Raw genomic sequence first — 12357 nt, forward strand, 5'->3', positions numbered from 1 at the left:
GAAACCAGTGTTAAACTAGAGGAGTAAACCGCACTGTGCCCTCCACTGTCACACTGGGTGTGGAAAAGGATGCATTTCTGGGAGAGGAGAGGCCTTCCCTGGTCTCTGCAGGCCCGACAGCCCCAGCACAGCCCCGTGCCACATGGAGCCCCGGAGAGAGGTCCCGAACCCCGAGGGACCTTGTGGGGAACTGGGAGTGAGTCATAGCCCCTGGCTCATGGTCTACCCAACTGGGTCTCTTTGACTTTGAAACAAAAGGCTGGCACTGAATGCGGGGTGGGGTGGCACCCAGAGGAAGCCACAGATTCAGGAAGACGTGGAATTAGGAGGAAAACATTTGCATGTCATCCTGAGGCAAAATATTTCTACATGCTTACAGACAAGTGGAATATTGGGACTTTGAAGATCTGTTATTGCACAAAGAGGAACCTGCAGCCCAGAGAGAGCATCTGGCTCATTTAAGGTCACACAGCCAAGGTCAACATGCACTGGGCTGCTCGCTCTGTGCCCGGAGAGGGGGAGCTCTTGTCTCCTCTGCTTCCCCTGCCCCTTTCCTTCTAACAGCTTCTCCATTTTGCACCTCACAGTTTTGCTGTTGGGAGCGGGGGGCAACGCTCACTGAGGAGGGCTGGCCTGATTCCAGGCAGAGCAGGTGGCTCGGAAGAGACAAGTCACCAGAATTACTCAGAAGTGGCATGGAAGCTGAATTGCCCAACGCTGGAGGTTCAATGGGGAAGGTCTCTCTGGTGACCTCAGCCACAAGTATGTTTTCCACAGCAGGACTGAGTTTAACCAGGGACCGAGTGGCACGCTATGGCGTGCGCTGTGGGGACCAGGCTAGCTGGGCCCTGGTTCTGTGGGTTCTCGCTATCAGGAACTATCCACGCAGAGTGGGCTGCCAGGCACTTGGGTGTCCTTTCCCCATCAGACCTCTAGGGGGCTGGACCCTGGCGGTCTTGGAACCCCCGACCCAAGTGCTGGGGTCTGGACACAAGTCTGGACGGGGCTGGGAGTCCCTGAGAGATGGCAGCTGCGATGGTACTGCTCAGCACAGGGTGTTAAGGGCCTGGCCTAAGAGCCCAGCCCCATCGCTTCCCAGCCACGTGGCCTTAGGCAAGTCCCTAATCCTACGGTGTCTCAGTTTTCTCACCTGTGAAATGGGCACAATGACTGTCCCTGCCTCACAGGGCTGACCTAATGTACAGAAAACCCTAGTTCATAAAAAGAGTTCAACAAACATTAGCAAGTAGTGCCCTAATTGTCACTCATTGTTAATATTAAAGTCTGCAGCATTAAGCACTAGCATTCTGGGGGACCAGCAGATAGGTTCAAAATCCTGTCTGCAGTGCAGCACTTTACCCTCTTCCTTCCCCTGGGTCTTCTCGTCTAATTCACTCATCCCTTTCTTCCTTCACACCCAATTCATGGAAGAATCTTCACCTACTTACTCTTCTTTACGTCCTGTCCCCCTTGCCCCCTAAAAGTGCTCTCCTCCAGGGCCCTGGTGACTTCCTAGTGGCTGCATCCAAAGGGCCCTACGGTTAGCCCGAAGCTTTCTCGATCTCTCTAGTGCATCTGACAACCAACTCCTTTCTTCTTGACACCACAACGCCGAGCCTCTTGGGCCACCATGGTCCTACTCCCCCCACCCCCTGCCAGGTAAAGGCTAGGCTCCGTGCCCACCTTCCTGCCTTGGTAGCCTCAGCCCCACTTCCCCACACAGGCCTCTACTCTGATCCCCCTGGCTCACCAGAATTCTTACTGCCTAAAATGCCATCCCCTCCACTCCTCCAAGCTGCATGGTAAACTCCCACTCATCCTTCAAAACCCAGCTTGGGCATCTTCTCTCTTGGAAAGCATTTTTCTGATGCTGTTCCCCCAGAGTTACTTCCTCTTCTGCCTCAAGTTTCCCCAGCATTCCTTTCCTAAGGAGGAGCTCCTACATGCTGTTGTGATAAGCTATCCCCAACTTGGTCCCCATTAGACTGTGAGCTTCCTGGAGCTGGGACCAAAGGCCACTTTCGATTCATTTCGGGCCCTACCCCCCAGGAGCTCAGTAAACATTTGTTAAAGGAGGGGCAGCAGTAGCTCCTCCAGGCCTGCTCACATGGGGGTAGAGGAAGCCCAGAGAGCCAGCAAGTGGGCGGGGACAGTGCCCGAGGAGGCAGCTCCCCAGCTGGGCTCCTTCCTTGAGCTCAAGTCCTCCCAAGCACCCAGAATGGAGACACTAGAGGGAACTCACCTGGGGGGGGCATTACATACATGAGCTCGCAGAAATCACATAACAATTCCAGCAGCTAGGTATCATCAGCCTCATATCAGAGGGAGGAAACTAAGGGTCAGGACACTGAAATGACTCTCCCAAAAGGACACAGCTAGAGTTTGAATCAACCCTAGCTGCCGGGCTCTAAAGAAGGCAGCCGTTTGCTTTTAAAGGGTAATGAATCCTGGGTTGATAGTTGTTGCTATAATTTTAAGAGATTAATAGAATTTTTCTCCAGGAAAGCCAAGTACAACCTCACTACTCTGAGTCTGGCCCAGGGACCAGCAGCACCAGCATCGCATGGGGGCTTGCTAGGAATGCACACTCGATCCCCACTCAGACCCACTGATCAGAACCCACTGTGTCTACCAACGTCCCACGCAGATCCACATGCACATGAGGGCTTGAGAGACGCTGTCTGGACCCCTGCTCCCTCACCGGGCAGCCTGGCTGCCTGTCCTTACTGCCCTAAGCAAGGAGGGCCTGCTGCAACTGCCCAGTGTCCTGGAGGAGTCCAGCTGCCCTAGAACCAGCCTTGCAGAAAGAGCCATATTCAGCTAAAACTGCGCCTTCCTTCACTGAGTTTGTTTCACTGTAGGAATCAGCATTTTCTTTTTCTAGTCCCAGGGCAGGCTTGAGGTAGGTGTGGGGAGGGGCACAGGAAAAGAAAAGGCAAGGACTGCTGGTACCTAGAGCAGTTCCGGGATCCAGGCCCCCAGCAGGCACTCCATAAATGCAGCTGAGCTAAAGTGAAGAGCAGAGAAGGACACCAAGAAGGGGAAAAGGTTCTCCCTCTTGTCCCTGGAGGGACACCTGCTCTGGGGGGCCTGCAGCCCACAAAGGCAAGCTAGTCTGAGGAGTTGGGAGGGCACAGAAATCCTTTATGCCAGGATTTCTCAAGTCTTACAACCCTGGAGAGCAGGGGTTCTCTGTGTGGTCCCCAGGCCAGCAGCAGCTGCAGCCCCCAGGGACCTCATTAAAAATGCAGATTCTCAGGTCCTGCCTCAGACCTCCTGAATCAGAAACTCTGGGGGTGGGTCCAGAAATCCTGATTTTTAACAAGCCCCCCAGGGGATTCTGATGCAAGTTATAGTGTGAGACCCACTGCTGAAGAGGTTGCAATGTAATTTGACTATAGACCAGGCTTTTTAGGGAAACCATACTTTATGCTTTGTATTGTGTCTTCTTTCATGACCCATTTCTAACCACACACACACACACACACACACACACAAAAAGCTACTTTAGCAAATATAATTAAAATTCCCCAGGTCTGTCTAACTTTTAGGTGGGAATCTCCCCCCTCCACATTTTTTTTTTTTTTAAAGATTTTATTTATTTATTCATGAGAGACAGAGAGACAGAGAGGCAGAGGGAGAAGCAGGCTCCCAAGGAGCAGGGAGCCCGATGCGGGACTCGATCCCAGGACCCTGAGATCATGACCTGAGCCGAAGGCAGTCGCTTAACCATCTGAGCCACCCAGGCGCCCCTCCCTCTACATTTTAATAACATATTTATCTCCCAGTGGGACGTAGCTCTGTCTCACAAAATTCGATAGAGGTAAACAGGGTTGATATACAGACATCAGTTAGAAGAAGGAGGAGATGGTTTTTAAAATTTCCAAGAAGATCAGGGGCTTTTGGGTAACATTTGTGAAGCTAAGAGGGAGAACACTATTTTCTACGAGTGCGTTGGTGACGTGGAGCCAACTTGTTTCCGAGCTGGGGTGGCAATAAGAGGGCGTGGGGCCTTCTTCCTGCACAGAGCTCATGGCTCTGGTTTCTGGAGAAATGAAAGGCCCCAGCCCTGGGCCTCACCACACCACTTCCTCCGCCCTCCTCTGCTGGAACTCTGCCCCATCCACTGTCACCCCCTCTCTCTCCCCTCCAGGCCCCGGCTCTTCTTCATCTCGGATGCCTGAGCCTTCCTTCTCTTCACCACTGACTCCCTTCAAGGAGCTGCCATACATGGGACTTTGTCTGACCTCCAACTAGCAGCAGTGACCTGTCTGGGGGGCTGGGAGAAGCGGGGAACAGGGGTCATGGCTGACAGACCACACTAGCCCTCTCGCCCCTCCCTGGCACACAGCGTCTGGCCCTTGGCCCTGAGCCTGCACGGCACCACCAGAGGCTGCCCGGGGCTCTCAGCCTCAACAATGCCCCCAGGCTGGACTCATCTACCCCACTTCTTCCCCAGCTTCCCTTTGTAAGGATCACTCCATTTTCCTGACCAGTGGGATGCACAGGTCAAGGATGCCTGGGGGTCTCCCGTCAGTCTCTCCCTATTTTGACCTGAATTCCAACCAGATCCCAGGTCCATCCACACCACATCCCGCATTTCTCCCTACTCCTCAGTCAGCCCCTTCGCCACCTCTAGGCTCTCTCGTCTGACCCCTGAAGGCTGCCAAGCCAAGCGTCTGCAGTGCAGCAGTGATCCCTGCAAATCCCGGCCCAGAGCAGTCAGTGCAGGTTGTGGTAGCACTTCGGAGGCTGCCCTCCCAGGAAGCCATGTGTGGTTACAGTGAGGTTAAATATCCCATTTCCCACCCAGGGATTCGCAAAGGATTCCCTGTGACCTCAGGGAGAAGGATGCCCCTTCAGGGAGCAGCCTCCACCTGATCTCATCTGACGGGAAATGCACAGGGGGTGAGGGTCCGAGCACCTCGGTCTTGGCGCGAGGCTGGTCACCTCCTCTGGAACTCAGTCCCATTTCTGCACTGTTCAACCTTACTAGGAAGGAAGCTCTCTTTCTCAATTTCCTTTAAAGGGACATTCCCTTATCAACCCACCAACCGCCTGCAATCAAGCTCTAGTCTGCAAACAGTGAGTGGTAAGTAAACACGTAAGTTGTTCCTCCTTTGATGCCGCCAGGAAATGTTACCACCCACTTGGTTCTGTGAGCAGGCCCAGCCACAGCTGACCTTGGCATAAGGCACCCTCTCTGCCAGAGCATCCTTGTCTCATTCCTTTAGGCCCCTGCCTGTGTTTGCCCGGTCAGCTGTAAGGGCCGCCCAGGTGCCTTTCTGCTGTGAAGACTTCCAGCCGAGGTAGGGCTTAGCTGACCTGCTGAGCTGTGCTGTACCAGGAAGGGCTGAGGGCCCATCTCAAGATGTCTATGCTATGTTCCTGCCAAATAGTCCATAGCTCAAGGGGCCAAGTTACATGGCAGACGTGAAGAAAGAAGGGCTGTGATGTCATTGGAGAAATGGTGGCCTGTGTGGCCAGTACTGGGGAGAACAAGGCCTCACTCAGGCCCCAGGACTTCTAGGAGCTTCTGGGAGAAGGTTCACCTCATCTAGGTCCTCAAAAATAATGAGTTGGATTTAGCCAGGCCAAGAAGGAAAGAATGGTATCCGAGGTGGAGGGAACAGCATATGCAAAGACAAAGGGCATGAAGATGCCTTGCTAACTAGTTCTGGACGCACATGGCTGGAATGTCCTGTGTATCTAGGGTCAAGAGGGAAGGCAGGGAAGCTGGGCAGAGATGCGCAGGCTCTCGTCTGTAGCTGGGGTAATCACTGAAGGATTTTAGCGGGGGAGTAAAAGAATTGTATTTGCCTTTGTAGAAGGAGCCTCCAAGAAACTATAATGTGCACTTGAGAATGAACTTCCAGTTGCTGTGTTGGATGGATCCTGGGGAAGCAGGTAGAAGGGTATTCCTGAATGTCCCAGGGAGAGATGACAGAGCTGGGAGGGAAGGACATACATCCTGAGACCCCAGGGGGAAGATGTGACCCCACAGGCAACTGGGTGGAGGATGAGGCCAAGGGAGGCACGGAGGCCAGTGGTTTCAGTCCTGACTGCACACTGGAATCCCCCAGGGGACTCTGAGAACAAACACAGAAGTGGCCTTGCAGATGCTGGGTGGACAGCCTGGGCAGGGCCAGGGGGGGCGGCGAGGCCACATGGACAGTACTGTGAGATGCACAGCTAAGATGCTGTTAGCCATGATGGGGGTACATGAGAGGAGAATGGTGATTGTGCGTGTATGTGTGTGTGTGTGTGAGAGAGAGAGAGAGAAAGAGGATGAGAGAGTGCATGTGGGTGTGTGAAGAGAGGGCCTATGAGGTGATAACAAAGGCCCCTGAGAGATCAGCTCCATCATACTCCATTCCTTGTGAGGGAGTTTACTGAGCACCTCTTCTGTGGAAGCTGCTGTGTTGGCTTCTGAGATACAGACACGACAATTAATTTCAGGAACACTGAGCAGACGTAAGAAAGGCACAGCCTGGCCTTCACTCCACCATCCATCCATCCACATATTCCTCTACCAGCCGTCCACCCTCTCTCACTCCTCCACCCAACATCCATCCATCCATCCATCCATCAATCCCTCTACTATCCATCTATCTACCATCTACCCATCCATCCATTGTCCACTAGACCTCCACCACCCATCCCTTTGCCATTACTAAGCAGAGGTGGCACTATTCCCCAAACCAGTATCATCTCCTCTGACCTTGCTGCTCTCCATTCTTATCATTTTCTCTTCAGACTGCCCCTCTCACAAGGGCCTTCTTTTCTGCTCAGACCATCCCAGTCAGGGCTCTGCTCTTAAAGCCACATGCCTTTGGGAATCCCTGGGTGGGAAATGAGATATTTAATTGCCCTGGTGTTTCCAGGGAGCCAGATGTTGGGTACTACAGTGCATTACTAACCCAGTTGTTTGGTTTTAGTTTTTCTCTCTAGTTGATCCCAATTGTAGCAGGGAAAGAAAAAAAAAAATCCCCAGCTTTGGACCCAGTAAATCTGAATTCAAATTCTGGTTTTGCCAATTTCTGCCTAAATGACCTTAGACAAATTCTTTGACCTGGATCCAGTGGAATGTCAGCTTATTTACCTGATTGTAGTAGAAAATACCCACACTTATGAGCCTGACACTCAGCAGAGGCTTGGTAAGTGTTAGGTCGTTACCACCTCCTCCCCCCAGGTAGATGCAGCCTGAGAGAGACAAATGCACATGGCCTTTCCGATTTGAGGGGATTCCGTATGGAGGCTGATTGTGAGGCTGTGTGTGTGTGTGTGTGTGTGTGTGTAGAGTTCTTCCCAAATGTGCAAAGGAGGAAGAAGACTTTGGCACAGGCCCAAGTGTGTCCGACCAGATGAGGGGCCCTTCTCGAGGGGAGTAGCTACGCACTAAGTGAATGTTGCCATCGAAGCCGACTGGGTTAGTGGCTCTCCACCCGTCTGCCTCCTGGATATGCCTATCCGAGACCAGGGCCCCACCCCGGAGACTCTCCTCCTGGCTGTGGGGCTGGCCTGGCACTAGGAGGTGCTGAAGCTCCTCAGGTCCATCTAAGACTCAGTCAGGTGGCAGAACCACGGATGTAGAGTTTTCTAGATGTGTATGATTGTGAGAACTCCCTACAGTGTCAAGGCGCAGCTCAAAGGCTCCCCCACTGGCCCTGGGATGGTGCTGGGGCTCCATGTTTCATAAACACCCAAGGAGTCTCAGTAGAAGCCTTGTGGGAATTCAATCACAAAGAAGGAGCACAGAACTCAGATCTCTGCCATTTATCAGTAGGGGCCATTGGACAAGGTATGTGACCTCCTTATTCCTCAGCTTCTCCAACGGCAAGGTGAGGATAATAACTGCCTGCCTCATGGGGTTGCTGTGACAGACAACCAGGGGATGGGTGTCTATCCTTGAATTGGCCCTGGGGGGATGAGACGTGGGTGGGGATGGGACACTTCAAGTAAAGACCTCGACTCTGGGCTGACAACAGAGCTATGTTTGGTGTCTGGAGTCATCCAGGTTGTAACTCGGTTTAGATAGAGGCCACCCTGAGGTTGTGCACTGAGGATCCAGCATGACCAAGATACAGTCAAATGATGTGGGAAAGGGTGCCCAGCTGAGCTGCTCCCCAGCCCAAAGCCTCCACAAAGAAAGAAGTGAGGGTCCCACTCGTGGCCCCGGCCCCTGGCTGCCCAGCATCCTTAGGTTCCTAGAAACTCACGCTCTGGAGTAGTTCAGAACAAAGTCCACGCCCTTCTCACTATCAAACTGGATGTCTCGTGGTAAATCCTTGTGACATTTGGCATCAATACTCAAAGGGAAGCCAGGGTTCCACTCCATCCACCTGAGCATGAATAAAAAGAAGAAAACTGCATCAAATGCCTGGCCTTTGGGTTGGCCCCCTCAGACTAACGGCTGCCCTTGTGGTCTGAGGACGTGTGCATCAGCTGAGTGTGCATCCTGCGAGGTAGTGGGACCCCTCCTGGGGGCTGGCAGTAGCCTGCTTTGCTGCACCCTGAGCATCACAGTAGGAGGTCTGGGGTCTCCTGAACCTGAGATTGGGCTCACGGCAGAGGAGTAGTGAATGGTAAGTGTGAGCCAGGGCATAAAAAGAGGTTGAAAGGAAGCATGAGAAGACCTCACTGATCTGGTGGGATGCCCAACCACCATCTCCCCCCTGGCATAGAGAGTCACCGGAGATAGAAGTGGGTAAGGCCCCCCACTTCCAGGCTGACCTGGACAGCCAATAGCCCTCCAGCTCAGCCAACACACCCCTGTACCGTGTGTGGTGGCTGGGGAATGGGGACGGTGGTCATGCCTTCCCAGTAGGGTGCCCAGGGCAGCAGGGTGGTTGGATGCGGGGCCGAAGGCCCAGATGCTGCCAGGGGCAGGGTTAGTATGACTGTTATAATCAAAGACAGGCCATGCATGCTATCCAACCCAAATTTTCAGATCCTGGTGTCCTTGAAACTTATCCTGCAGCATACGGCATTTACATTGTGTTTTGTAAATTTTACTTTTTTTAAAAGACTTATTTATTTTAGAGAGAGAGAGAGCGTGCATGTGCATGTGAGCATGGATGGGAGGGGCAGAGGGAGAGAGAGAATCTCAAGCAGACTCCCCACTGAGCACAGAGTCCTACGTGGGGCTTGATCCCATCACCCTGAGATCATGGCCTGAGCTGAAATCAAGGGTCAGATGCTTAACCGACTGAGCTACCAGGTGCCCCTTAAATTTCACTTAAAAAAAAAATTTTTTTTTTTTACTTTTTTTTTCTTTGCTTACTGCAAAACCCAAACTAACCAAAACTGTTCATTTACCTCAGGGAGAATGATCTTGTATTTGTTTAAAAACTAAAATTTATATTCTGGGTTAACAGCTTTTCCATTTGTATTCCTAATTCTCCTTTTTTAAAATCTCTCTTATGACTGGAAAGTAAAGCACTGAGAGTTGAGGTCATGAAAAAGTCTGGAGTCCCTTTAATATCATCTTGTCCTTTTACTGTCACAAAAATCTCCATGGTTTTTCGTGCTGTTCTGTTGGCCCAGTAAGACTCCCATTAGGACCACCAGAGGTGAACAGGAACTGGATACGATCAGTCAGAGCAGATGCATTTTGAAAAGCATTTTCTGTCATGCAGCGCTGTCATTCCTCACTGCTGGTTTACTTATACTATTCCATTTTCCTGGACTTTAAGAAAATCTTCTATATTTGTTATATTTGTATTAACACCACTGCTGGTATGTTAACAGGATAAAATGTAGACAAGTGTACAACGTCAACTAATCTACTGATTTTTTTCCCCATTTTTGGGGGAAAATAATTCATTTCCTTGGAACTCCCCGCTTCCCGCTGCCGTTCCCCCCACCTCCTGAGGATGGCAGCACTGATGGATGGAAGTGCCCCACCTAGGGTGCTCGGGAGACTAGGGCCTCTTAGTGCTCGGAAACAGTACAGTTTGTAAGCTCACCACCACACGCCTGTGGCCCTCCCACTGCAGGCCACTGCTGCCTGAGACACCTGACAGGCTGACCTGCACGGGGGCCAAAGGCCTTTGTGCCCGCAGATAAATAGGCGAAGAAAAAAAAAATCACACTCCACTGAGGAAGACCACGTTGAACAGCCAGGCAGAAGGAAGGAAGAAGCAAAAAAGACATTTAATTTCTTTAAAAAAAGGAGAAGTGTTAAAGAGATTTAAGTAGAATGTTAAAAGACTTTCTCCAACAACAAAACATGATTTCTGAATTGAAAATTCAATAGAGAAATGGGAAAGCAGTCACTGTGAGATCTAATTTGTCTCCCGGACAAAATTTGTTCATTCAGTAACTAATTACCGAGACCTGTCATGGGCCAGGCACTGCTCTGTGCAAAATGGAAGAAAATGTAACACAAATACAGAGCAAAACCACAAAGAAAAGGGAAACCACGATGGGGATTAAGGAGTGTACTCGTGATGAGCACTGGGTATTGTATGGAAATGTTGAATATTGTACACCTGAAACTAATATGACACTGTATGTTAATTACCTAGGATTAAAATAAAAACTTAAAGAAAAAAGAAAACACAGGAGACATGAAAGGCAGATATAGAAGATTTAACATGCAGAGACTAAGAGGTCCAAAAGGAGAGAGAGGAATATATGGAGAAGTAAAAATCAAGAAATAAGAGAAAAACTTTCTTAAGTTGAAAAGACCTCAATTTTCTGAGTAAGTCCTAGGCAGGAAAGAAAAGGAAAAAGGGCATGGATAGATATATATTGCCAAAGACAGAGAAGACTGTGTGTGTGTGTGTGTGTGTGTGTTGGGGGGTGGGGGAGAAAAAGAAAGGGAGGAAGGGAAGGAGGAGGGAGTTGGGGGGGGGGGGAGGAGGGGGGAAGGGAAGGAGAGGGGGAGGCCGGAGTGGGGAGAGAAGAGAGGTGCTTTCACAAGCTCACAAGTTTCTGGGAAAAGAAAAATAATCAAGTTATTAGTTTTCTCATTTTATACTGAAAATGGGGAAACAGTGTGAAGTGTTTATGGACTTCTTTTTAGGTCATTATCTAAGCCTCTTATGTCATCAAGTAATTGGTGAGGGCAGGAGAATTTTTGGGGGTGGAGACAAGCACTGACTCAGATATTATATTTCCTCCAAACTTATTCTGAGGAAATTAACAAGTTCAGCCAAACAATTAGAATGAACCAAGAAGTTCTGAAATGTAGTATTCATCAGAAAACAATAGCAAGTATAATTTTTTTTTAAAGATTTTTTATTTATTTATTTGAGAGAAAGAGCACAAGAGGGGGGAGTGGGAGAGGGAGAAGCAGACTCCCTGCTGAGCAGGGAGCCCGATGTGGGACTCGATCCCGGGACTCCAGGATCATGACCTGAGCCGAAGGCAGTCGCTTAACCAACTGAGCCACCCAGGCGCCCGCAAGTATAATTTTAAATAAACAAAAATATCAAAGACATTTTCTCAAAAATCAAGACCATCATTGCTACTATTACTTGTTTTGGGAATTCCAGGTGTGAAATGAGAAAAAAATACAGTGATGTAAATGGAAAATAACAGACGAAATTATCATCATTTAGATAACATGACCAAATGACTAGGTAACTAAAAAGACTCACCAACAAAAAAGATTAGTGCTGATAAAAGAGTTTAGTAAGATGTCAATACAAAGAAAATATTTAAAAAATAACTAATTTATCTTTATCCCAGCAATATTTATTTACAAACAGAAGAATATCTCACTCAGTATGGTACAAGCTATACTTTCCCTTGTATAAAGTACCCAGGGAGGAGAAAGACCTGCAAAAAGAAAATTAGAGGAGGCGGAGCAAGATGGCAGAGCAGTAGGAGACCTGGATCTCATCTCCTCTCAGGAATTCAGCTGGATAGGGATCAAACCATTCTGAACACCTACAAACTCAACAGGAGATCGAAGAAGAGCAACAACTCTCTGAACAGAAAAGCGACCACTTTCTGGAAGGTAGGACGGGCGGAGGAGTGAATCTGAGGATAGACGGCAGGGGAGGGGCCTCCGTCGGCGGCTTCTGGCAAGTGATAGAGCCGTGGAGCACAGAATTGGAACTTTTAGAAGTCAGCTCCACGAGGGACGTCACTCCGGTGGCTAAGCAGGGGGTTTCACTGTCGCAGGACAGTGTGGTCTCAGGACCCTCGGGGACACAGAAAGACCGGGGGTCCCTGAGTGCGGCAGAGCTCCCAGGTATCGGAGCAGGGAAGCCGGCTGCAGAGACGGAGCCCACGCGCGGGCTCTCAGCTCGGGGTGGCCATAAACCGTGATCCGCGGCACAGTCGGGCCCCTGCTCCTCCAGCAGGGACCCAACAAGCAGCAGATCTGGGGAGACTCACCTTCTT

At 50.4% G+C, this 12357-nt stretch overlaps 1 protein-coding gene across 1 annotated transcript in view; it reads right to left on the reverse strand.

Annotated features, from left to right (window-relative positions):
• ALOX5 (arachidonate 5-lipoxygenase) overlaps nt 1-12357 on the reverse strand; it is a gene marked incomplete in the record, with an annotated part of 75356 nt that overhangs the window by 35933 nt on the left and 27066 nt on the right. The window contains 1 exon segment of the mRNA XM_035024086.1: nt 8220-8342. Within this exon segment, the coding sequence (XP_034879977.1) occupies nt 8220-8342 (123 nt within the window).

The sequence above is a fragment of the Mirounga leonina genome, unplaced genomic scaffold (genome assembly GCF_011800145.1).
Source record: "Mirounga leonina isolate KUSES-001 unplaced genomic scaffold, KU_Mleo_1.0 Mir_114, whole genome shotgun sequence".
Taxonomy (NCBI): Eukaryota; Metazoa; Chordata; class Mammalia; order Carnivora; family Phocidae; genus Mirounga; species Mirounga leonina.